This window comes from Chiroxiphia lanceolata, chromosome 1 (assembly GCF_009829145.1).
Source record: "Chiroxiphia lanceolata isolate bChiLan1 chromosome 1, bChiLan1.pri, whole genome shotgun sequence".
Taxonomy (NCBI): Eukaryota; Metazoa; Chordata; class Aves; order Passeriformes; family Pipridae; genus Chiroxiphia; species Chiroxiphia lanceolata.
Genome location: NC_045637.1, coordinates 5,183,102 through 5,209,741, shown reverse-complemented (window position 1 = coordinate 5,209,741; position 26,640 = coordinate 5,183,102). Strand labels below are relative to the sequence as shown.

General features: G+C 37.4%; 1 protein-coding gene across 10 annotated transcripts in view; it reads right to left on the bottom strand.

Moving 5' to 3' along the window:
• TRAPPC9 (trafficking protein particle complex 9) overlaps nucleotides 1-26,640 on the bottom strand; it is a 469,416-nt gene that overhangs the window by 222,968 nt on the left and 219,808 nt on the right. For all 10 annotated transcript variants that reach the window (XM_032687378.1, XM_032687405.1, XM_032687433.1 and 7 more), the window contains one exon: nucleotides 21,541-21,631. In XM_032687378.1, coding sequence (XP_032543269.1) covers nucleotides 21,541-21,631 — 91 coding nt within the window. The remainder of the gene's footprint in view (nucleotides 1-21,540; nucleotides 21,632-26,640) is intronic.

Sequence of the window (26,640 nt, the reverse complement as noted above, 5' to 3'; positions counted from 1 at the left end):
AAAAATGCACAATGTAATTGAGGAAATAGTCTGGAGGAAGACTTGGTAGTGAGGGGAGGAAACTGTTTTCAGAGAGATCAGCTGCTTAATTTGACTTAGGACAGCTAAACAAACACTGGAGCCAAAACCAAATACACAAATGGGAAGTGGGGAATGTACAAAGACTGTAGCAGCCCTTTTCTTACATCAAGAAAAAGTGTTCCTCAAACTACACTTGAGGAAAAAGAAGGAAAACAGGAGTTTGCAGGATCAGGAAGACACTTCCCATCTCAAGTTCCTCTAAGCCCCGATACTGAACTGGAACAAACTGAGCAGAGATTTGTGGAGGCTCTATCTGCAATTAAAAATAAAACCTCTTCCTAGAGGTGACTTCTTGCAATTCCAGGATCAGGAAGGTCTTTGGACAGAAATGTTGCTGTGATGCTGAGGAGGATATTTAGAAGTCTTCACATTCAGAAGGACATAAGCCCGATGCCACCTCATTGCCAAGCCAGCGGCAGCTAAAGGGAGTAACAAAATAAGATCTGCTAAACAGCCAAACTACTAGTGAAAGGACTACTGTGACACACTGACGTGTAAATAAAGATACTGGAAGTAATTCAGTGGAAAAAACATTTGCTTTGCTTATTATCAGGGATATTGCCAGAAGCAAAATATACTCACATACTTTAAGTTTAATTTCAAAACTGGTGTGAAAGTCACAGGTTATTAAAAACCCTGAATAGGAGACACAGTTCTGACCAATCATTTCCTAAGCTTTATTCACCACCATTCATTCCTGGTGTTTTTCAAGTCAGTATAATGAGTCATTCACTGGTTAAATCAGGAGACTGTGAGACTGAGCTTCCCACTATATTACTGTCTTATTTTGTAGCCCGAGGCAAAGTAATGATCTCTTCTCAATCTGTCTATATGTAATATGCACATTACGCTTCTCACAGGGATATGATGATAAAAAACATTTTGGTGTTCTCAGAAAAACAGTATCATAAATTCACAAGAGGTAAGCAACAGAGCGAAAAAAACGGTCTTCTTACACCAGTGCAGTTGGACAATTTAAAAGTTATAACAAACTTTTTACCTGGAGTTATACCTACCATTCTGCAGCATCAAGTTCTCCAAGGTTTGTACTTAAAAAATATAAACTAAAAAAAAAAAAAAAAAAGGCATTTCCAAGTCGTCTTCCAGCCTTTTAAACATAATGTTGGCCAGAAGAGGAAAGTCAGAAGTTCATCCTGCCCTCAGAGAAAGATCCCCATTTGACTGTTTCAGGAATTCTAATCTGGAGCCAGAAGGGATGAGATCTTCCACATCATCCCACGAATCCTGAGAGAGAATGGGAACGGCAAGACTTGAGCTCTGTCAGCGCGGGAGGACGGCACAAGCCAAGAAAAATGAGGGAGATGCCAGAGAGCATATGGGCACAAGCTGAACTGGAAAGCTGATGTGGGAGAATGAGTTCAGGAAGGCAACCAGATAAAATGGGGAAGACAGAATTTGATTCTGCAGTTAAAGAGACCTTCTCATTTAATTATCAAAATTCCACTGGAGCCTTTGTCAGCAATGCAGTTGCAGAGACTGATAATGATGCATTTCTTCGGACATGCACAGTACGAAAGAGGAGCTCCAGCAGTTCTGCAGGAGCATTTTGCAACATCTTCTTCTGTGAACTAGTTAGAAACTTCAGCTATCAAAGATGCTATCTGCTTAGAGAGTCATGGTTCTAGCTCATATTTTACTTTGTTCTTAGATGCAAAGCATCATGTACAAATTACACATTTTCACAGGCTTTGGATCCCTCACACCATACCTATGTTCTCCTTCCCTGTTTTTAAAAATCCATCTAAATTATTCATTGAGTTCCTAGACTCAGAGTTATTAGGTGAAAAGGCAAAATTATCCTTCAATCCTCAACTTTTACTCCCTAGGGACAGATTGATTATTTAGAAGTCACAGGTATTCTCTTCAGAAGTGTCGAGGAATGTTTTGGAAGGAATTTTTTTTGGCCTACTGTAATGCAACTTGGCAGAAACATGGTTTTCCCTAATGAAGTCTTGACTTATTTATCTATATTTATCTTAAAGACAACACAGAAAAATTCTGTGAATTAACAAAACCAGTACATGTTTCTATGTAGCTACTTAGGCCTCTGTATGGAACAAGCCTGTAGGTGTAGCAAACAAATTACATACGTGGGCAGGCAATAGTAACAGTACCTTTTATCACATCTTATCTACATTTCTAGCATGTCAACAGCACACAGGTGAGAATCTTGAACAAAGGGGAAGATTTTACACTGAGACTTAGTCATTTAATTGACAACAAGAGCAACATAGTTTATTTCCAGAAATGTTTTACCCTGAAGTATCCCAATTTAGATTTTGTTAACATGAATTGCACTGGTTCTCAAATCCTGAAATGCTACATAGAGAGAGATGCAGTCATACAAGGCTACCTACAGTTCTTAATTCCTTACAAATCTTGAATGACATCCAGCCACAAGCAGGAAACCACAGCAAAAATGTGTCTTAAGACTCTTTCAGAGATTCATGAGAGCTTTAAACAGATAATAAAACAAGTCAGCAGTTAAACTTACCATCCACCAGCAGCAAGTCATTAGTTGCAAATAAAATACATCCACTTAACAAATAGGACTGGAATCACAAGTCATCCCAGCTTTGTATTAGGGAGACAGCATTAGCATCGACAAGACTCCCAAAATGAGCAAATTTAAAGGACAGGATAATTAAAATGTTAACCACTGCCTGCAGCGTTGCAAAAGTGTTCTCAACATTGCTACCATCAAACAACTGCCACTTCAGACAGAGTGAAACGCCAAGGCCTTGTACTTTGTTTTAATTTGAACTGGACCTACAGCCCAGGCTCTGGATATACAATAAAGCCGAGTCACAGATTAGCTCAAGGAGATAAACTGAACTCTCCAGATACTGCTCTGTACCAGCCAACAAAGTGCTGTCGAAAAGATGACACCTCCCTGATGCACACACATGGTTTTGCCCTGGTCTCCACACACCTCCCAGAGCGACTCAACCTGCCTCCAATAACAACCCCTGATATTGCAGTTGTTGCGAGGAGATTTTAAACTGAGATTCCTAAACTGAAACTTCAGCTGTGTCAGGAATCGTTAATCCTTTCATACAGCAGCCAGGAGCCAAATCCATTTTGTGATGGCAGACTGCAAATAAAAGGACCTGCAGGGCCATCAAACATGCCAGGGGCATCACTGCAAAATGCAACGTAGGTATAGGAGGTCACGACGAGGTCACACTTCCATATTTCATAAGATTTGCCAAGTTTGAAATTAGAGGCAATCACACAATAAATCGCAAAACATGCCAGTAGGAAGATAAAAATTCCCCTTGGTTAACAAACAAATCAAGACAAGAATATACAAGTCTCAGATACAGCAGAAAGGAGAGCAGATAAAACCTGTCTCAGAAAAAAAAAATCAGAGAACAGTAATTATAGGCAAGTATTTTTGTCTTTACTACAGATACAGCTTTGACATTTCCACTCTCTCACAGAAACTATGTATTTAAAGTGAAAATATGAAAGTAGTAAAAGGCAACTGTCAACTGCTGCATGTTCATTGACTCCATGTCAATAAAGGCCAACATGTCTCTACTTTGTAATTATTTTTAACCTATCTCTGCACAAGGAAGAGAGCCAGGGGAGAATTTAATGATAACAAAGTGTTTTAGTAACTGCCTTGCATTGAATTTTACAAATTTACAGCAAAGTTGAATGTCAATAGATAGCAAATTTACCAGCCTCCAGCTTCATGCCAAGGCACAAGCGAAGAGGAACATTAGCACATTAGACTCCAAAAGATCTGCCTTTGTTTTCCCTAACCAAAACCACCAATGGTAAAAAAAAATAATAAAAAAAAAGAAAAAGAACAAATCTTTGTTTCTCCCAGAAACATTTGTCTAATAAAGCAAATTAGGTAGTATGTGAACAGCTAATTGTGAAAAGAGCAACCATGGGGTGGAAAAAAAAGGATGTCATAATGATTGTAAAATTGTAACAAAGACACAACCACTAAAGTAATTACAGCTGGTCTAAGCCCTAACAAGAGTTAAACAGCCTGAGAAAGCAAGAGAGAATGCAAACCTACATGGGACTGCACAGGACTAATGAGTATAAAAAGCATCAAGATCAACTAGGGGGGCTGAGGAAAACTCACACAGCAACACTCCAGTAGCTAGAACAGCAAAGTCACATGCACTTTCACAGAAAATATCACCAATCAATTTAAACACTATTTTATCAGTCTGTGACCTAGAACTTACTTTCTTCCACAAAGACCATGACTACTGCTTCAGGCTGTGAAAGCTATAAACAAATAACTTATTTATTTGCAGTTGAGATCATGGATTATGAGTTTACGTAATTTTGTATCACATTCTCTGTTGATTCCTTTTGTAGTCCAGTGGTTACAGAAAGAAACAAAAAACATCCTGGATTCTTATTTTTGAAAGAAATCTTCGTGCTACCATCAAAATCCCAGGACTTACCAGCTCTCCCAATATATTAAATCCATCAGTGATGTTTATAAAATTTCTCTTTCATTAAGATAATTTGTCTATATACACATCATGAAGTCAAGAGCTCAGAATAAATTCCTCTATCCCACATACCCTGTGCATATCTCACAGCTCATATTGCACTGAGCTTCCTTCACATAAGAGTGAAAGATGAGAGACAGTGGGACTAAGTAACACCTGGCAAATCTGAAAGGAACAAGCCATTACTGTCTTGTCTTTTCACAAAGCCATACCCTCCATTTCTCTGTCACTCCTTTCAGCCAATGCCCATTTACCTAAATCTCATTCAATACTAAGAGAAAATAATTGTAGATTTGAGATCCCTTCAGTTTCTTCAATTCTTTTTTGACAGTCCTTCAACTTTTGGTTTATTTATGTACTGAGGACAGGAGCTGCCTACTAATGTGTGCTCACTCTGTGCTGCTGCCTGGTACCATTCTTGCAGAGGGAATAACTCAGCAGTTACAACCACATGGATTAAACCAAATACTGCCTATTTGGAAAAGTTTGGAAAAAATGGTGTTAAAAACTGGTTTGGGTATGCAGAAAGAGTAGATTAAAATAATTTCCTGATATGAAAGAAACTCTTTTAAAAGGTAAGGGATAATGGACTCCATGTGTTAGAAGACAAGAACAACCTCCAGCAGCAAGATCTTGAATAAATTCTTAGAGAAGTACAATTAATTTCATTATACCTTGAGAAGAAACCGTACCTATCAGTGTATTATTTTACTCATACTTTTCCTATGCTACAAAATGTTTGGTGAATAAAAAGGGTTACATAGCAGCTTATTATTATTAAAATATGATGACTGTGACTGTGTCTCCCCAAACAGCACAAAACTCCAAACTCATATCCTCTGAAAAATCTTTTCATTTTTATAAGCCATCTGTCAACAGGCCATTTCTTCTCTGCCTTCCCTTTGATCATACAGTCCTAATTTTCTCAATGTGGCAATTAATCTCTTTTCCCCCCTGATTTTTATATAAAGATATTAGAAAACCCTCTGAAGCCTTCACATTGTACACTCAGCTAATATATGCAGCCTTGTATTCCTATAATTATCCCCTTTTCCCCCCCCTCCTTTCTCCCCTCTCCCTTTCACATGCCATCTATCATATCCTGTTTCAATAGGACCACATGATCTTTTTGTGCTCTCTGAGTACCTATCCAGGGTGCTACAAGCTGTCCTGTCCCAGATATAATCACCACCACCCACAACTCTGTTCCTCAAATTACCAGGAGAAATCTCCAGGCTCTTTTTCCTCTGGCAAACTACACATTGGTATCATGTCTCCCGTTCATGCAGCACACTCTGCTAAGGAAGTGAATGGTGTAGATGTCAGGCAGAAATAGTGTGTGCTTGAAATTCTTCACTACTCCAGCACATTGTCTTGTGCTCACATTAGGTCTCATCCCCTTTGATAATAAAAAAAAAAAATATAAAAAAACCCTTTCCTAGAATGAATCTTTTGAAGAATAGCTATTGAGACAGTCTTTGGGAAAATAAAATCATTCACTTAAAGAGAAGCAGAACATTTAAGGTGATTGGACACATCATCCTTTCCCTGAGTATTCATTTCATGCGCAAAATCCTTTTGATGCTTTATACCTTTAGTGTCACAATAAAAAAAATCTTCTTATTACTGAAGAGCGATAAGAGAGTAAACAGCAGCTGTGTGATAGCACTGATGTAGCAGAACATATCCCCGCGAGGATTCTTGACCTTTCAGCCTCGGTTTTCAATGCTGCAGCTAAAAATATCTTTCCTCCACTGACAAATATTACAGCTCCATGCCGCAGAATAGCAATGAGGAGCTTTATGCTCTAATGGCTTTACTATAAATAGAATCTCTTCAATGCTAAAAGCTCTTCATTAAAAGGATTAGTGACTACAACACACAACAGGAACAACAGATACCAAACCTCGGGCTTTGTAGCACAAGCTGACTTTAAATTTACTAGATTTAAGGTTTCTAAAGTAACTGTGTAATCTGGTGAGTAAAGTAGAATGAAAAAGGACTCCCTCCCCCCTTCCATGCAACATTTTGGAGAGCTGTCTTTGATATAAAATTAATAGTTTGAGGAATCGGCTTCCTAGTACTCTCATTTTCTCCAGTTCAATGCCAAATTGACTGTATAATGCAATGTCAAAATGAAGAACAAAGTCACAACAAAACTGATGTCAGTACTTGAGCATAACAAATGATCAGTTTTCTGCTGGAGCAGAAAAATTTCCTCCCCTGCCTGGTTTAAGATGGGGCCACAAATCCTGCCAGGGCTGGGCTGTGGCTCTGTAACGCTTGGCTGTGCTGCAAACGAGCCACATTTGGGGACTGAGGTAAGAGGGGGACAAAGTCATGGACAACAAGATCAGTAGAATGGGAATCCCACTTACCACTTCAGGATAAACAATAAATCCAGCCTTAGGAAGTTACTTTGAGAAACACTGGCAAATACACCATTGGACTGATGTCTCACAAACACCATGCCATGGGAAAAGGATCGGAGACAAGATGTAATTAAAGCAGAACTAAGGCACATTTTTAAACTGATGAGTTATCTTAACATGGCACCAGTGAAAGACTGACTAGGAAGTCAGAAACTTCAAGGGAAAAGATAAACACTACTTGCCAAATGTGAGATAAATTGGCCATCTACAAATATTAGAAATACAAGCTTGTCGAATACTCTGTCAACAAAACTGTGTCTCAGCACTCAGAGATTTTTAAACTTCTCTGATACAATTGGTGGTGTGTGTGCAATCAATCAAGGAAATGCAATCCCCTCCAAGACTAATCGGATTGGAAGACACGCAGTAACCCAGCACATCCAAACTTTTCCATCCTCAGAAGCAGTTTACAAGCTCCTACTTTAGCCTGGACTACCAGGCCACCTTTCCATGAACCAACCATGCCAAGTAACAATCAGCCTCATAAATGGGCTGACAGTACGTATTCTAAGTACCACTCAGCCCTGGGCCCACGCGAGCAAGACTTCGGCTTCCAACAGGAGGGAACTTCTTGCAGCACCTTCATAGATATGTGAACACGTTATCCCAAAACACGCCACCAAATAGAAGGTGATCAGAGAATAAACATCGAAAGGGTGCATCAAGCCTTCAAAGCATTGAGGTTCTTAAAGAAAGGAACATCTGTCTATGGAGCCATTCTATATTTTCAATTGACAAACCAGTGAACAATCCCATTGCCCATCAATGAATTCCACCCATGGGACTTTGATTTTTTTCCCCCGAGGTTCTGCAAATACGTTTTTGCTTCAGCACTATTAACTTGTTTGAATCAAATCAGATGTGGTAATGTTATTCAATTTTTATTTTTTTTTTTAAATAAAAGAGATATTATTGATTAGTTGGACTAATGGCACATTTACCTGTATTCTAGGTTTTCCTCTTTTATATTTGTTCATTGTTAGAGAATAGAAATTTTATCAAACATAAACCAAATTTAGATTACCAAAATAATGAAGGATGGCTTCCCCCTCCCGACATTTAGACAAATGGCAAATTTTGATTGCCTTCAAAAATTTGTAATAGGAGAACTGCATACTGTTTTTTCATTTTAAATTAGAGGATTTGCTACTAACATGCCATATGCTGTGTGATATGTTTAACAGAATGTTACACTTCTAATTGCATACCAATCAAGGGCTTGTATTTTCCAACAATTAGCAGAGTAAAGTATAAATTTCCTGGTGTCATTGGTGCTTTCAGGCATCCAGCAGAGCCTACAATATTTTAATCCACACATCTTCCAAATCACAAACATCATTTGGCTTCAGTAAGAGACCTCCAGACAAGATTGAAAAGGAGAGGATAGGAAGAGAGGAGAAAGAAAGATGTATTTCTACTGACAGTACCATCCTTGTATCTTCCCAGAATTGCCCCCATAAGTTCTAAGATGTTCAACACCAAAAATGGGGTAGGGATCTCAGCTGGGGTTTTATGGAGTCAGCTGGGAAAATTAGGAAACATTTCTCCAGGTAGAGCTCAGTAACTTCCACATTTTTAGGAAGCAGAAGGTATCCAACCCTGATTTTCACCATACAGCTTTCAAAAGTTTTAAAGACATTTTATGCTGACTATGGCTCATTTTTATTTGTATCTACTAACTTACTTGCTGATATTCAAATTTCACTAACAATGATGAGTCTTCCCATCATATCATTTATTATTTATGATGGAGCAGGAGTGAGCTACTTAATGAATAGCAAGATAACTTGGATTCACTTTAATCCCTGTTTCAAAACAGAAAGAATCTCCAGTGACTTTTCTCCCAGACATTATTACATACGAGTCATATTTTACTGAGTAAAATATTTACTTGTGTTTTTTCCAGTGTTTGCAAACTTCATTAAATTCAGTTTGCCATCAGAATATGAAGTAATGATAGTTAAAGACTAATCACAAATCACTGCTTATAAAGATACTGTGCTATTAATTGCCAGATACCGTGTACTCAAACTTAATTTCTAGTGAAATGCTCAGGGCAATTCTACTTTAGCACTGGAAATATCTGAACCTGCACTTCCATCTCCTGTTTTGTCAGTGCTATCTCAGAAAAACCCCTTCCTGCAGCCTCCTCTCTAGATTTTAGCATGCCAGGAAAGGCACAGGAGTCATCATCACAGTATTTCAGTTTAAAGCTCCTTCCCAAAGGTAGTTCAAAGACTTCATTACTGCAAGTTTGTGTATGGTATTACCCAATGGTATCCAAAATATACTGGCATATAGGAATATGCATGTTCTTAGCATGATCTTCCATGAATGAAGAAAATAACTGAACATTCAAGGGTCACATTTGGTATCTGTGTAACTGAGAAATGTCCACTACCCATACAGAATAGAGAGAGTTTATAATTAGAAAAGTAAACTATAATATGAGATAACTGAAGGCACAGACAACCTGCTTCCAAAGTCCAAGGGAGCAACATTTTAGTAATTACAGACAATAAAATGTGAATAAAATGTAGTTCCTGGGCTAAATAACATCTCTGGTTTTCTGCAATTTTTTGGTCCCTTTAAATCTTTACATTTAGACATGTAACAATTTTCTGCTGAGTTCATATCATCAAACCATCCAACTTAATTTGACTAAAGGTTTGCTGATTGTCATGGCACTCTGTGGCAAACAAACAGCTCCACAGTCTGAAACTCCAGATGAATGACAGAGGTAAATGCCATCTGTGGTATTTTACATAAATTAGGTAAAACAACTGGATTGTTACCAAGTTTCCAGCACTAAGGGAATGCAAAAGACACTTTAAAGGAGAACAAGAAGGATTCAGAATGATGATGTAAAGAGCTGTTCATAATCTCGCCCAATACATTGCTTAAGAAACATTTTGTTACAAGAATAGGAGGGAACGTGTGCAGGTTAATTCTGCCTGATGATCAAGTTGCTGGGGTTTTTTTACTCTCTGAAAAATTTCATTGTCTGCCACCATGCCTTCTGAAGAACAGCTTCAAGATTATCATCACCAACCTCTGTGACAAGCTGCCTCCCCTATCAGACATGTGTCACTGCATGTCACAGTCTTGTCCCCTCTGCTCATTTTTACTTGTCTGAATCATGCACAGCTTTCTCAACAGACCCTCTGTACAAAACCATGTACTGTGACAGCTAGAAAGCCAAAACAATTCCTCACAAGCCAACAATCCTGTACTGCTGCATTTTCATTCCTTGATTTGTGTCATTCCAGCATGTTTTTTACCTTTGTGGAGTATGTACTGGTTGTGCAGGGATTTCTGAGTACTATTGATCCCGAAGGACTGCATGAATTGCGCTACAACCTTCCCAAAAATGTGATTATTGTGTAATAAAAATTAACCTAAACTTGAAATTCATCTCTATGTCTGGGGTTCCAAACAACTGCTGCATTTCCAGCCAGTAAGGCCTCACACTGCTTTATCACACTATTGGTCACGGTGCTGAGAACGTGAAACGTGCAATTTAATAAAAATTAACTTCTAAAAGTTTTAGTGGTTTAATTGTTTTGCATTTACCTAAAGTGACTACATTATTATCCACCTTAGACATTTAAGATCCTATGAGAGATACATTAGAGAGATGGCAGCAACTTGCTGAACACTGTATTACTCGCATTGGTCTTAATACATAAACTTTGATATGAGCCAGAAGGTTTAACGAGCTGGATTTACTCCATCATTGCCTGTTTCAAACTCGTGTTTGTGAGGAGGCAACGCTGGTTTCGATAGCTTACATCATGTTCTGTGAAATACTAAATATTCACTATAACTTTGGTGGTTAATAAAGGACAACAGAGAGTCTGTGGAAATGAAAGCACAGACTCACTTTAAGGCAGAGATCATTAAGGACCCGTGTCAGGAACAATGCTACTGAGGATCTAAGCTTGTCAACCAGATCTAAGAAAACAAAAAACACACTTTACACCAGACACAGACAAAGGCTACTGAGATAATTGTGGGGTGAGAAATAAAAAAAACCTTGTGCTATCAAAGAGACTGGGAGAGTTATTCCTGACTGCTGTCTGGAGATGCACAAAAGAAAGAGCAAGAGTGATAAAAGGCAAACATCAGAGACTGAGAAAAGCTATTTAAACTAAAGAACAATATTGACATGAGAACAAAAGGGCTGGAAATGAGTCACAAATAAATTTAATCTTGAAATTCCTATTCGCAGCAAGGATCTCAGACCGAGCTCAATAAGTTTACAAAAGGTTCTCCAAACAAAATCATATTGAGACACCTCCTGCAGTCAACTTCTGAATTAAATAACATAAAGATGTACATTTCATGTGATGAGATTAATTTAAAGCAATATTCAGACAATACAAAGCACTATCTACCAAGCACCCGTGAACAACAAATAATTTCCTTCAAATACAGCTGAAATGTTTAACAAAAATACTTCGTAATTAGTGAATGGTGAGCACATTGCTGATTAATACCTTCGATAGGAACAGATGTTCAGAAATCCACTGGTTGACCCAGTAAGTTATACAAAATTATAGTCACTAGGAAAGCAGAAGAGGTCATTTTGACTCTTTAACAGGCAAAGCTCAGGATGTTCACTACAACTGATAACTGTTCACTGATCTTATTTTCATCCCCATCTCAAAACTTAGATTATGTTTCTCACCTAATTTTTCATTTTCTGAATTCAAGTGATCTAATGTGCAAAGCCATGTTTTACTGTCTACCAGTCTGAGTTCTGAGTAGGGCAAAGCCCAAGACAAGAAGCCCTGACAGATCTGAGCTGCTGATCTCCCTGCTCAGCAGTGCTCCAGCTGCAGTCTGGAGTTTGTGTGCAGCATCAAACCAACCTGAGACTTCATGTCCTGCTAAAACAAATTTGCTAAATGCTCCCACAGCTGGGAGCACTGTTGGAAGGCTTCCAATCAGAACCATTTGAGGCTCGTGGCACCTGCTGCTGCTCTGAAGTTTCTGATTTATGGTCTCCAACACTTCTAATATCTGGGTTTTTCCTTTAACTTGAACAACCTAACCCCATCTTTCACTCAGAAAACTGACAGTTGACTCTTTATCAAACTACAGAAATGTAATTATCCTTCAACACTGCTTTTAATTATTGAGGATTGCTGCTGCTGCCTTCTTTTCTTTCCCGAAGTTTCACATGAGGCAACCAATTATTTCTCTGTGTAATTCCAGATACTGCCGAGACATTTTACCCTTTCTATATTCTACTACCATTTTTAATTAAGATTCTCCCTTATTTCATCTCATGTGTCTGGCCTTGATATAGAAATTCTGTAACAGCTCTGTAGGTGTTTGATATTATTGAGCCACAACTTCATATGATACCATAAAAAATGTACTGAGTAATAAAAACCAACTTGAGTATCACTTGATGAAAGTCCTTTTGTACAAATCCATCCTAGAGAATACATTTGCTCAGCTCCTCCTTTATATCCTAAGATGGAAAAAAAAATAGCCCTTCTCCTTCTGAAACTTCTTCTAATGTATCCATAGGTAATCAGAAATGTTACTGAAGTGAGTCTGAATTTCTGCTTAGTAAGGAAACAGACATTAAATAAAAAGTCTAAGCTCCCTATTGAGTATACAGTCTGAATAAGTACACAGAATCACAGCTCAGGAAAGGTTTTGTTTGACCGGCTTCCCTTGTAAAACAAAATCAATTAATGATTCAAATCGACCAAATTAAATTAAATTTTATGATTGCTTAATCCAAAGGTCTGGGATAGAAAATAAATTTAAAAAAAAAAAAAAAGTAAAATCTAGTTCTGATATTGTTTTACTGAAAGGTCAATGAGGAGATGGGACAGGTTAAGAAAAATCACAGAATGGAGGGAAAAAATCTCTTATGCTAAAAAATAGACAATTAGCTGTCAAATTCGAGAGAGAGAGACTAAAAAGGAAAAAATGAGAGAACATGAAAGAAGAGCACTTCAGTCAAAGCGTGTGTTTCTTCATACAAATCTGTCTGTTCTGGTCTCTGCTTGTACTGTCAAGGTTTTGACAGTTGGAAACTATTAATTTCAGAATTACAAGGCTTATTGAGCTGGATTTATGTTCTTTGCAGTTGTTAATTCACTTCTGCTTCCTTGATGAAATAAAAGACTACTTCAGAACAAACAGTGAAAATGAAACCTACTTCCCTCCCCTCAAAACATCTGTTTGCCTGAGAACTTCTACTGATGGTAGGTCACACTGGCCTTAACCAATGAGTCAAAATACACGGGGTGGGGGAAGAACACGTGCGAATACTTGGAAAATTTTGCTTTAAGTAAAATACAAAACTAAAGCAGAAACATTCAGTTTATCTTAATCAAGTACAAACTTTAAACTACAGGAGAGAGCAAGTGCACTTCTACAGAGAAGACATCATGGTCCAGTGAAATGACACAGTTCATCAGTAAAAAAGAATCTGATCCCGAGTACAACACAGCCAGTGAAACGACTGCCTCATTTACGGCATCCATGGCCTCCAGTTCCAAGCACGTGTTATTTTTTCATGTGAAATAAAACAAAAGCTCACAAATGTCAGAACCCAGAGAAAGAAAGCCCAGTGGGTGCATTCTGGACTCCCTTCTTGTTTCCTGCCCCAAACCAATCACACTTTAAGCCTGTGCTACACAGGCTGTTCCAAATATTCCTCCACCACAATTAGCATATTTTCCATTTCTCATTCTCTACACACTTAACTGTACAATTCATTTAATTGCTGGGCAATTAAAATCTTGCCTGATCAAAGCATTTTTCTTGCCTCTCTTGTTAATATATACATCTTCTGATCTCTTTTCCATTTTTTTAATTGTCCACAAGCTGAAGCATATTTTTTCTGAATTTTTATTCAAGTGGTATCTTCTATATCCACCAAAGTAATAGAAATTTATTTCTTTGCAGGTTCACTGATAGTTTTTCACCAACTACTTTACAAGACAGTTTTTTTGTCTTTTCAATCTTCTTTACAATCATCTTTACACAGCTCTTTTTGAACTCATTGTCATAATTATTCCGGTTGCTTTTCATTTTTTAATTTGGATGTTCAATTAATCAATTTACTTCTAACAATGCCTAGAAAATTAAGTACCTTGAATAACTGCATAACAATTTATCATCATTATGGTGTTCCTCAATCACCTGTTATGGCTTCGCTGAAATGTCATAAGCAATATTCTTGTAAAGAAGTAAACTATTCACAGCTGCTCTTTTTTTCCCCCTTAAAAATACAATGGTTTTGTAAATGAAATATTGAAAATAAAGCCCCACTTCAGCAGTTTTTCTCCTCTCCTTTAGATCTCGGTCCTCTGATGGATTCCTGGAGATCAGTCAACTCTTGATTTGGCTAATTAAAGAATAACAGCTCAGAGATACTGAAACTCAAAGCAAGCAAAACTGGAGGTGTCCTAAGTAGCGAACACTGAACTCACCTGCCAGATTTACTCAGCTTTGGAGAACTGATCGAGCTTTATTCAGTGCAGTACCTCTACAGCATAAACCTGGCAATAAGTCTTCATTCCTTGATCACCTCCCAAACTTTACATTTTCCTATTCTGGTTTGATTTGAGGTCTTCTGTAGGAAGTTCCCCATGGGAGGTTTCAGTAGAGCTTGGACAAACATCATAAACCATTGCTGAATTACTCTGGTAGCTCAGAGACACTTAAATAATCTCCAATCACTTCAGACAGCAGATCTGAACTTGCAGTAGATTTCTTTGTTACCACTCTCAGAACAAATAACCTTTTTTCCTGGACTATATTTCATCCATTTCATTTATGGTACTTTACTTTTGAAGATTCTTGCAAGATTATAAGAAATACAGAGGGATATTCTGTGACCAAGACCTGCAGTGACAGGATGAGGGGCAAGGGTTTCAAACTAAAGATGGTAGGTTTAGATTGGACTTAAGGAAAAAAACTCTTTACAATGAGAGTGGTGAGACAGTTGAACAGGTCGTCCAGAAAATCTGTGGATGTCTTGTGTTTGGAATTGTTCTAGGTCAGACTGGACAGGGCTTTGAGCAACATAATCTAGAGTCTTAGATGTCCCTGCCCAGGCAGGGCTTTGGACTAGATGATCTTTGAAGATCCCTTCCAACCCAAACCATTCTGTGTAGTAGCTTCATCTCCTTTTAGAGAGATGCTGTTGGTAATCTTTTAGCCACCAGAATATTTTAGCAGTTTATTCCTCCTCCTCCGATCTCCTTTCCTTTTGTCTATCTATTTTTAAAGCAAAAATCAGTAATGATTAAAACTGGTGAGTCCTAGACCAATACTCAGACTTCTCCACGAGCATTCATTACCTCCTTTTCCCTCCTGCCTCTTCTCACTGCTTCCTTAGAAGTGCTGGACCTGCAGCTTCAGCTGCCAGTTCTTTCAGAAATCTGATATGAAGTAACCACTGTCCTCCACCCAACCTCTCTCAAGCTGTCTGTCCTCACGTAAGAGGTTTTGTTAATTCATTGTCACTTTAGGGGGCTCTCTTTATTCTTAGCATCTTTTCTTTGAAATCGCCACTGATCCTGTTATGTCTAAAACCTTTTCCCTACAAGTTTTTTTTCTTTTCAGTTTTGAGTAACCAAGGCTTCGGTAGGAACTAGAAACAACACCAGACTCCAAACATATCACAAAATAGTGTATTTTGACATGCAAGACCATTATCCGTGTGCCAGATGCCCCAGTTTCATCAAATTACTCCATTTTTTCTATGTACTACCCCAGTCCTTCAACACTTCCCAGGAACTGAAGCATGTTGCTTGTTTGACATTGCCAAAATATCCTCCAAAACAGCCTGCACACAAGCTGTTAAGATATGAAAGTGTTCCCACCTCTCTTGGATCTTAAAAATAAAAATGAAAAACCTGAGGATTCTTCTAAATGGATGAGAAAGGTCGTTTACCTTGTAAAATCCATCTACCACCAGATTGTTTCTCAGTTTCAGTCTTCCTATGAATCATATTGTGATTTTCTATCTCACAGACAGCTTACTCTTGAGATTTTCTGGCTAACACTCCTGGTACCATCTTTCTAACTATGATAATGGCCAGACTACTATAATTCTAAAATAGAAATAATTAAAGAATATTTTAGCTTGATGAATGAACACAATAAAACTCATAATTTTTCTCAAGGGCAGACCTTTATATACCCTGCTGATCTCTTTGTATCTCCAAGCTTGTATCTGTATAATGTAAATGGTCCTCTCTAGGGCCTAGGAAGGGTCTGTTTATTAAAAGAGAAAGTAAAACTACTTCCTTACAGTTCCCCATTAAAACTAGTCTTTGCATAAACATCCCAGACAGCCTTGGAATTTCAGGAATGAGAGAACAGTAATACTGTAGGACTGCCCTGACTAAAGGAAATGTTCATGAGTGCAGAGATCTGGCTCATGTTAACTAAGTCCATGGGGAAAACAAGCTATCAGGGTGTCAAGCTGGCATCCAAAACACAGGCTTGGAGGTGTATATTTTCTTCTCCTACTCATTGAAAGCTGTTTTAACTTATTTTCCTCTGTATTCAGGATGCTGCTGCAATCTGTAAGGGTTAATCACAGAAATCGTGGTCTAAGGTCAGGTTGGAAAATGCAAAATACAATGGGTGTGTAGTTTGGTAATCACTTTTAAGATCAGTAACCTGTGAAAATTGATTCTGATTTGGTGCTCTCCAAAACATGCAATAAATTATTAAGAAAACTTATTTTTAAAGTTATGCTTCCATAAGACGTTTTGTGAAACTTAAATGGACTGAACTTCCAAACAAGCTGTCAAGAACCATATGTTCATAAAAACACTTGAAAGTACTTTGACATTCGCCTCTCCTGTTGATTCCAGCTACCTTTGAGGGACAATTTAAAACCACCATCACTTTTGAGGTTTTTAGTTCTAAGTACAATATGCCAACATGATGTAGGTGGACACACCCTTTACTGTGAACCCACAATAAGATGTGTAGCATCCTCTACCCATAAGTAAATAATCAAGACTTTGGCTACTGACCATCACTTATTTATGATCTGAGCAGAATTCAGCAGCAGTGATTTTAGTTCTCCCTGTAATCACATACCAGGAAATAAAACACGCTGCATTGTCAAAAGGCATCCATGATTTATTTAAACATTATAAACCGTCTTGAAATTCATATTTTTTATGAAGAAAGAAGGGAAGAATTAATGAAATGAGTGAATGAAATAAAAGAATGAATGAAAGCAAAAAGCTGTTTCTGGACTTCTTCCATGGTGAAGCTTGACAAATGCAAGTTTCTTGGAACATTATTGTTAGTAATACTAGAGTTCATGTATAATCATTGATTTTCAGTTACTCAGTTTCTATAGAGAAAGAAAAGCATTTGCTTGATATATTAAAACCTCCAGCACTTTTCTGTGTCTACAGTTCTAAATTCCTAAACCAAATTTCTCTAATAAATCTTCACTCTTCATATGAGGATCATCAGGAAAACATGTCTATGCCTTGTGGTTGCAGGCAGTGAAGGAAGTAATGTTTGTTTTGCTTTATGGAGGGGAATTTACAATAAGTTTCTCTTGTGAAATTTGCTTTCAGCATTCAAAGTGTCAGGAACCTCTCGCTTCAGAGGAACTTCTCATCTGAATGTAGGAATATCCCAAGTCTGGCCTGTTCCAGGTTCAATCAACAGTCTTATTTCAAGCTCAGCCTATAAAGTTTTGTTCATTGATTTTGTACCTGTGATAATTTTGCTGTGAAAAGCAGAAGAGCACCATCAAACTGATAAGTGTTCGCTCCCAGAATTCTGCTTCCTTGCAAAACTTAGGGACATAAATCAAATAAAGATTGAAAAAACATTGCAAAGGCAGCAACTACAAACACCTCCATCTGATCCTTTTCAAATCAAGCCACGGAGCTCGCACGGCACAGGCCTCTGAAGAGTCTTGGTTCTCCTCGTTAAACTTTGCAGGCTGTGTTTCCTTGATTTGATCATATTAATATATTCACCTTAAAACCACATCTGCGCCTGCATTTGGTTTGTTGCCCAGCAGTAAAGAGAAAATATGTCATAAATTTTAGAGAACATTGAACTTGGTGGTGTTCAGCAGGATTATGTTTTTCAATTACATGTGATTTACTAACCTGCCTAACAGACAACTTCATTTTACAGAGATGTCTTAAATCTTAAATTCAATTTTAACAACACATTAGGAACTCTCACTCTAGCCTTTGATATATTTCCTAGGTTTTGATTCCTCATGTCTTAAATACTTTTCCCTTCTCCAGTCATTTAATTATATGAAATCACAACAAAATTGTTCAGTACAAGTCACTTTTTTCCCCTGTATCTGACAACTTTCAGAGGTAACTTCTTACCCTCAGAGTAAAATTTCAATGTCACCAACTTTTATTTCTACTCCTTGCCTTGCATTTAATGAAAAAAGGACAGGATTGTCAAATTTACATGAAAAATTATTTCAATATGCCTTTGTAGTTTTAGAGATGTAATATTAACTATTATATGAATTAAATATGCCAAATTTAAAAGGAATTTTGAAGTCCAGTTTCTACAAATTTGAATAAGAGCCAGTCATTTTTTTAATCAAAACCATGTTAAATATTCATTTATGCTTCACTGTGAGCACTTATAACAAAGTAAACCCTTCAGTGTAGCCATCAATATGGTAAAATCCTTGAATAATCATGGAAAAATTTTTACGGCATAAAACTAAGCCAAATTTTTAGCCAATATATGCAAAGACTATACCACAATGATGGCTAGTAGTAAAGAGTTCACACTAAAATACAAGTTATTGTTAACATAAAAATAAAACTCAAAGCAAAGCCAGGTTGTGTCTACAAACAGTGTGATGGCTAAAAAAAAAAAATCTGGTTGATACTACAGTATTACAGTATTTTTAAAGTATCTTATCAGTGACAGCTGCCCAAAATATTGGACAAGGTAGGATGACAAAAGAAAATCTGTAGACTGTTCCCTTACTAATTTTATATATTATTTTATATATTTATATATAATTCTATGTATTCATATAATACTTTTATAGAATAGTTCTCTTGAAGTAGAAATATTAACAGTCAAAGAATAAGATCACTTGCATACACTGATCTCATTAGTGGTACTCAGATCACTACCCAGAAAAGAGCTTATTCTTACAAGGCAGTTAAAGGTCAATCACTTCAAAATATCAAGGGAAAAAAACAAAGAGAAAACAACAGTCACATTACGTTGTAGATCATTCGAAACTCATAATATTTTTCTATGCCTGTAAGAGTTGAAAAGGAAACTTATTCCGGCACCAAAAGAGAATTTAAACTCCAAAACACAGTTATGTCACATTGTCTAAATACGTGTGTACACACATAACCTTGATTGTCCAGACATTCCAACAACTCCTTATTACTCCCACCTACCAGACTAATAATAACAATCTTTTAATTCCTTCTCCATCCCACACATTAATAAAACCAAAATCATACATTGCCATATTGCCATGGCACAGAGTCTGGAGGTATAGTAGTAGCTTTCCCCAGGAGGACTACAGGTAGGGCTACAACACTAGCAAAGGTTGAACTGCTGAATATTCAAAATTATGCTTAATTTTAAGAAGCTAAAATTTCTCCATCGCCTTTAATTTTCAATTTTTGCTTTTGTTTTCAAGTAAAATCAGGCACTTAATCGAAACATCCTTTTCAATTATCACCGCAGTGAGCTACAGCTTCTACATACTTTGTATGTTATACAAAATAATGTTCAATAGCAACTTAAGATCGAGAAAAATTAGACTAAAAAGTTAAGTAAACTTCTGCAACACTGAACTGTCCATAAGGAAACATGATATATAAGTTGTGGCAAACCAAGTATTTGATAACCCACAGGACATCCCTTTCCCTGCTTCATTTAATGTAGGAAATCAACACGTATGACACCATCAGTCAAGAGACTGTGCTTCCAAAGATTTTGCAGTTATGAGGCAGAGTTTCGGATGAAAACTGAAGCACTCGGGACTCTTTAACAGAATTAATCAACAGCCTAAGAAATAACGAGCTCCACAGGCAATCAGGTTTTATTGGAAAGCAGTGCTATGTTCATGTTTGTTGGCTAGTTCGTCAAAGAATGTCACCATTCAGGCAGGAGTGTCAGGTACAATCCTATGATTCAAAAAGCCTCTTTTACTAAGAAAACAGTGGAATTTGGCGTAAAACGAAAAGAAGAAAACCAAGTATATAGGGAAAGAAGAAAAACACGGTTTTCATCCCTAAGGCGATGTCCCATTCGGAATCGCCAAAGGAAAGTTTTCAGACACAGAGCCCAGGGTACAAACATGTCCATGGTTGATGTCACTCTGCAGACCTAAGAACTGACCTCTCTGAGCTCTCAACGCACACCTGTCACAAACCACTGCTTTACTGCTGAGGACCAGGGCAATCATGGCCAAATCCAGTAGGTGATACAAGCGAATGCTACCAAATCCTTGAATCCTCTGAAGAACTGAGGCCAGATAAGTGTGATTTCAGAGACAGCTGATTATGGTTAAAGATCAACATACTTACAGCAAACAACTTTAAACAATTTTTAATCTTCTCCTCTATAAACAAAGCGCTCACAGGTTTTAACATATGAGTTGAGGATGGTCCCCATGGTTGAAAAAAACCCAGGCACTTCAAGGGGCACACAAATACTGGAGTTTGGGGTTGTTTTAGTTATAGTAGTAACACAGACAAAAGTGATGGATCACTGTTCCTTAAAATTGATCCTTTCTAGGTCATCAAAGTATTAAAATATGGAGCATAGAGTTAAATTTGCTTTAAAAGCAAAAGCTTTGGAAACAATTTCTGATGACCTGAGGACTTTCTCTGAAACTTGTAACTGACATAGAATTGTTGGGGATGAAACATTCCACGTTCCAAAGCCTCTTAACAAGCCATACTGAGAACCTCAGAGAGTAGTCACATCATTATGATTCTTCCAAGTTAAATAAATTCAATTTTTCATTGTCGGAACATCATTCTAAATACAAAATTAGGATAAATAGTTCTTCCACACAACCCAGAGTAACAACTTTTTCTGTACCTAAAAAGTTAGTAATGCAAATGTCTAGATCATAATAAAATGCATAACACGAAGTACATTACCATTTCACTAAAAAAAATGTAGAGAGATTGTTTTAAAACCACACAGATTTTAAGCACACTGCCAGGCAAATGCAAAATTTACGTATCAGCCACCTCTCGTACATGACAACCAAGACTGCAAATTACAGGAAAAAGTGCACGGTCAGGTTTCATATTTACTATCATTGAACAGCGGCACTTAAAATAAAATAGATACCAATTCTACGTTTATCTTCAGCTAAGTAAAATATCTAAAGAAAAGTAAAATTCCTATCAAATTCTCCTGTATCACAGATTGTCAGCAAATGAAAACATTATCATTCTCGTGCTGCTAAAAATTACAAGCCAGTACATCCTCTAAAAAGATCATCAATTGATTTTGACACTACTCACCCCACTGGAGAGGAGCCAACTGTAGATGCTCCAGGACCAACTGATTAAGAACTCCTTCCACACTTGCTTCCCCTTCACGCTTCAAGGAAGGGTAAATTGGAATTAAGGAAAATTTTGTTTCAGAAAGAAAAGGGGCATGTAATATGTACAACTTTTACTACTGGAAACCAAAACTGCAAGCAAGAGATTCTTTAAAGGTTAATGTTGCATATGGTTAACTAACCCATGAACTGACCAACAATAAAAATTACAGCAGTTGATAACTCCAGAATATAGGTATTTAAGTCCACGGAGCAGTGTTAAAGCAAAGGTAAAATACACCTGAACCATAATAAAACACAAGGGTAAAAGAGTCTGGAAGCCGTAAAAATGCAAAACCTGTAAGTTTGTGGTGTAGGATGAGAATTCAAGATGATAAATTAGGAACAATCTGAAAACAAAAAGGTTAAAATTGAATAGGGCAACACAAAACAGAACAAATGTCTGCTAGGAAAGCATTTAATGCTGGCTTGGTGCCAGTTCTGTGGCGGTACAGGGATGTTGGACAATGCAGTGACAGTGTCATTACTGAGGGCAAACATACCAGGACCACACAGGCACATAACCTGAAAGCTTTCCTTTCTACCCTGCATGAGCTCAGAAACAAGTTCAGACTGAAATGAGAAAAAATTAGAAAATTGTTGTTCCTCTAAGGACAGTGGAGCACTGAAATAAAATGTTGGGAAAAGAAGAATCTCTTTCAAAAAGGCTTCAAAACAGGTTACACAACAAACACTAAAATAAAAGCACAGGCAATATCCAATGTAACACAGACAGGATTATCCATTTAAACCAATTAATAGTAATTTCATGTGATGTGCCAATCACAGCAATATGCATTTGTAACAGGAAGAGCACTGGATTTCTTGGTTCTAATTCGCTGGATTCAGGAAGGCACTGAACTCAAAGGGCTTTGAAGTACTTTGATGCAGATGCCAGCACCATCTCGTATTCAGCCAAGGCTGCACTCCCTGGCTTTGGTGTGATTTTGTACCATGAGAAGCCCCTCTCCTGGTGAGGGTGAGAGGAAGAAGTGGAGGTGGAGCAAGGATGGCTCCTTCATGGATGCACATAAGCTTCTAGTCTGTGTTCTTACACCAGAACTGTACTTACATTGGCAAAACCTGCATCATCTTCACAGCTCAGCTCATGATTGCACAAAATGGGAGCATCACACAGAAGGATATTCAAGGGAGAGGCAGGTTCTCCTTGGAGCCTTGAAAACACTCCTTTTCCAACTTCACAGTCTTCAAATGAAACACCCATAGGTGGAGTCCCACCACAATTAAAGGACAAGCTCCCAGTAAGATTCATCAAGATTTACATCAACGACTCCAAAAGCCTGGAACCATGTTCATCAAAAATACAGCAAAACATGAAAGAATATCTGAGCTTTTAAAAACAGCTTCTAAATATGACCAGCCATTTTTCTGCAAAACTCTGGAAAGAGAGGAACATCATCTGACTGCTAGAGTATGTACTCATCTATGTCATTTAAAAGAAAATTAACAAGTAGATAACTAATTTCTATCACAGGACATTATTTCGCAGGCTCTACATAAGATTTAAAAGAAAAGTCTTGAAACCTCAGAACAAAAATAGATCTATCCATTAGTGATTGAGACTCAAGAGCTCAAGGAGATGACAGAAGAGGAAAATCAATACACTGTACAAGATTCTTGCCATTATTTTTCAAAATATTCTCATTATGCCCTGAAAAGTGTCATAAATAGCACTTCTTTTTTTCCCTAAAAAGACCACAAATAAAGAATTCATAAACTCCTAAGAGTCTAAAAAGCTGTAAACACCATTAAAGAAAAGCATCTATATGGAAAACCGAAGACAGCAGAATATCACCTTAGAAGAACATTGCTGCTGAAAAATAAGACTCAGAACACAAACACAACTGAGTAATTTCCATAAAACAAACTAGAGGACAGAGAATACATAATTTGGATTACTTCACAGAAACAGTAGATAAACAATTCTGTTATCACATCTTTAATGTAAGGAACATAAGTTAGAGAAAACACTAATAAAAAGGCAGTATTTAAAAGACGCTTTAAAACAGTGGCTGCCAGTAACTGTAACATTAAACTAACTTCACTGTAATTTACTTACAACTGACTCACAGTGGGGCCTGGAATATTACTGATTTTTACTCCTTAAAGCTCCGTGGAAAGCTTTATGTCTCAGATACCACTATAGAATTACTATAAAATAGGTGATTCTCCATACTTTATCACTGGTAAGTGCTATCAAAGCAGATCCAGGCATTCACATGTAGAACATTCACTCTGGAAGGTAAAACCAGAGGAGATGAGGCCACATCTGGAGTGCTGTGTCAGTTCTGGGCTCCTCAGCACCAAAGAGACATGGAGCTCCTGGAGCAGCTCCAGTGAAGGCTACGAAGATGATGAAGGGACTGGAGCATCTCTCTGATGAGAAAAGGCCGAGGGAACTGGGGCTGTTTGGCCTCGAGAAGAGACACTGAGAGGGGACCTCCCCCATGTCTGTCAGGGTCTGCAGGGAGGAGGCAGAGGATGGACCAGGTTCTGCTCGAAGGTGTCCAGCAATGGGAAAAGAAGCCACAGGCAGAAACTGATAATCAGGAAGCTTCTGAACATGAGAAGAACTTCCTTCCTGTGCAGTGACCCAGCACTGGAACACATTGCCCAGAGAGGGTGTGGAGCCTCCCTCACTGGAGATATTCCAGAACTGTCCAGACACAATCCTGTGCCATGTGCTCTGGGATGACCCTGCCTGAGCAGAGAGGCTGGACCAGATGACCCACTGAGGTCCCTTCCAACCTGAGCATTCTGTGGCTCTGTGATTCTGTAAGGTTGGTTAGACCACACACATATTCAGGAAATAAACTGCATTTGTCTAATGAGATCACTGAATGAAACAGCATAAGGGAATTTGGTGGCAAAGGAGAGAAAGGCAAGGTTGAGATGCAATCAAAGAAGCTGACTTGTTAAAACAAATTATGTGTTCACATGGACCTACAGGGGGATCTGGAATTCTATACCACTGATCTTCGTCTCCTGACTATATTATCAGACAATTACATAAAATTGCTCATTATACGAGAAACACAAAACTGAACATTGCAACAAATTCATTACCTTGGAGATGAAAAGCAACCAAAATGTGCAGTAAGAAAATGTCAAAGGAACAAGAGACAAAAGCTTAACTCAAGAGTTTGTGCATTTTCTAAGATAACTCTGTAGAAGTCAATGAAAGCAAAGCAGTTGGAACAGGGGTTGCCAATATACCCTTTCATTCTTAGCTCAAAGTCAAAGCTGATAAAAGACACAAGTGTAAGATCCAGGATTTAAAATTCAATGAAAAAGACTGTACAGATAAACAGAAGCACAGGCTGCCAAGCCTAAGTTTGACCTTGCAGGATCTCTTTACTTAACTAAACCTCCACACATTTTGCTGAAATCTCACTGTGATCACAAACCTGTCCTTCTGTAGGAGTCAGATTGTTGACCCTGGCCTCATTTCCTACTGTCAAATCTTTGTTATTAACAACACATGCATCAGCTAGGACTGAAACAGTTGACTTCCAGTTTTCAGTGCAATTGTTCATATTTAACAGTCAAATAGGCCTCAGAGCCAGAGAACACACAATCACCAGATGCTGTTTTAAAAAGAAATAAAATTGAAAACCTAATTTTTCACAGTCAACACCCTTGCTTCATGGTTCTGTAGCAACAGACTGAATATGATATAAACTGTTTCATACCAAAAACCTAAACAACAGTCAAATGAACTAGTTATTTCCCCATGGAAAACTTTGGTCTTTTATATTCTCTGGATTGTCTAATGTGTAGCTGGGTATTCACAATTAGAACACAGCATGTTATCTAAAACCTCCTGCTTAAAAAGACAACACATTTTAAAAAATGGTTTATATCTGGAAGCTACTCATGTTTTTTCTCCCTACAGCGTTCCATATTTTGCATCTTAAAAAAATTTATTTTCAATATATATGTCCTTTGCAAATAAATCCAGGTGGAAGAATGCACATAATGATAAAAAAATTAGCAAATGTTCATAAAAAGGAATTACACTAATGAAAAATAAATTTACATGATTAATGATCACAATTTATTTACAGCAGTAGCCCTAATATTTTAAGCTTTCTGTTTGATTATCATTGTGGTACTTTATTATTAAAACTAATTATATACAGTTATGTAGGGTCTTAAATGATAGTTACTTTTCTGCAAACAACTGGTGTTGCTAAGAAGCTGCATGGAAATGTAAGGAAACCTTCACTGATGTACAAAAGTTCCACAACACATAATATTCTCATAACCAATAATTCATAATTATGATCAAGATGAAGTCATCAAAAGAGGAACAGACACAGAAAAATGAATTTCAATAACAGCAAATCAGTGATTTGCTGTCAAGTAAATGAGATGGCTCAAGGTTCTATCTGAGAGATACTAATTTCAAAACCCTGACTGGCTACTTAGATGATGAAACACAAAAACATTCATAATTTTTATGTATTTGGAAAAGATGTCAGTGTTCCAAAAGCTAACAAATGAGTGGAACTTATGAAGATTATTTAGATGAAATTCAATGAAGAAAAGTCCCAAGTATCACCCCAGAAAGAACCAACAATCTATAAACTGATATTTGGGAATTCAGTCAGTTATGTTGAACTATGTGCAATAAAAAAAATCAATCAGACATGAGACAGTTGCAAAAGTATTAAAGAACAGTTCTCAGAGCAAACATATCTGAAACCTGGAAAGTTTTTATTCTGTGAGAAACCTCACCTGTAGTATCGCTTCCACATTTGGACCTCACATATTGAGAAAAATAGAGCTGTACTGCAGAACATCATCAGCAATATGACTGCAAGAAAATGTGTTTTGAAAGAAATTTTAGGCAATTAGGTTTAAATATAGAAAAGAAAAAAACTGAGGAGGGGGTACACAATACAATTTTAAAAATGTAAAGAAACATTGCAAATAGGACAGGCTCCCTATACATCACAGATATTAAGGCTGAAGTGAGAAAAAAAAAAAGTCTACC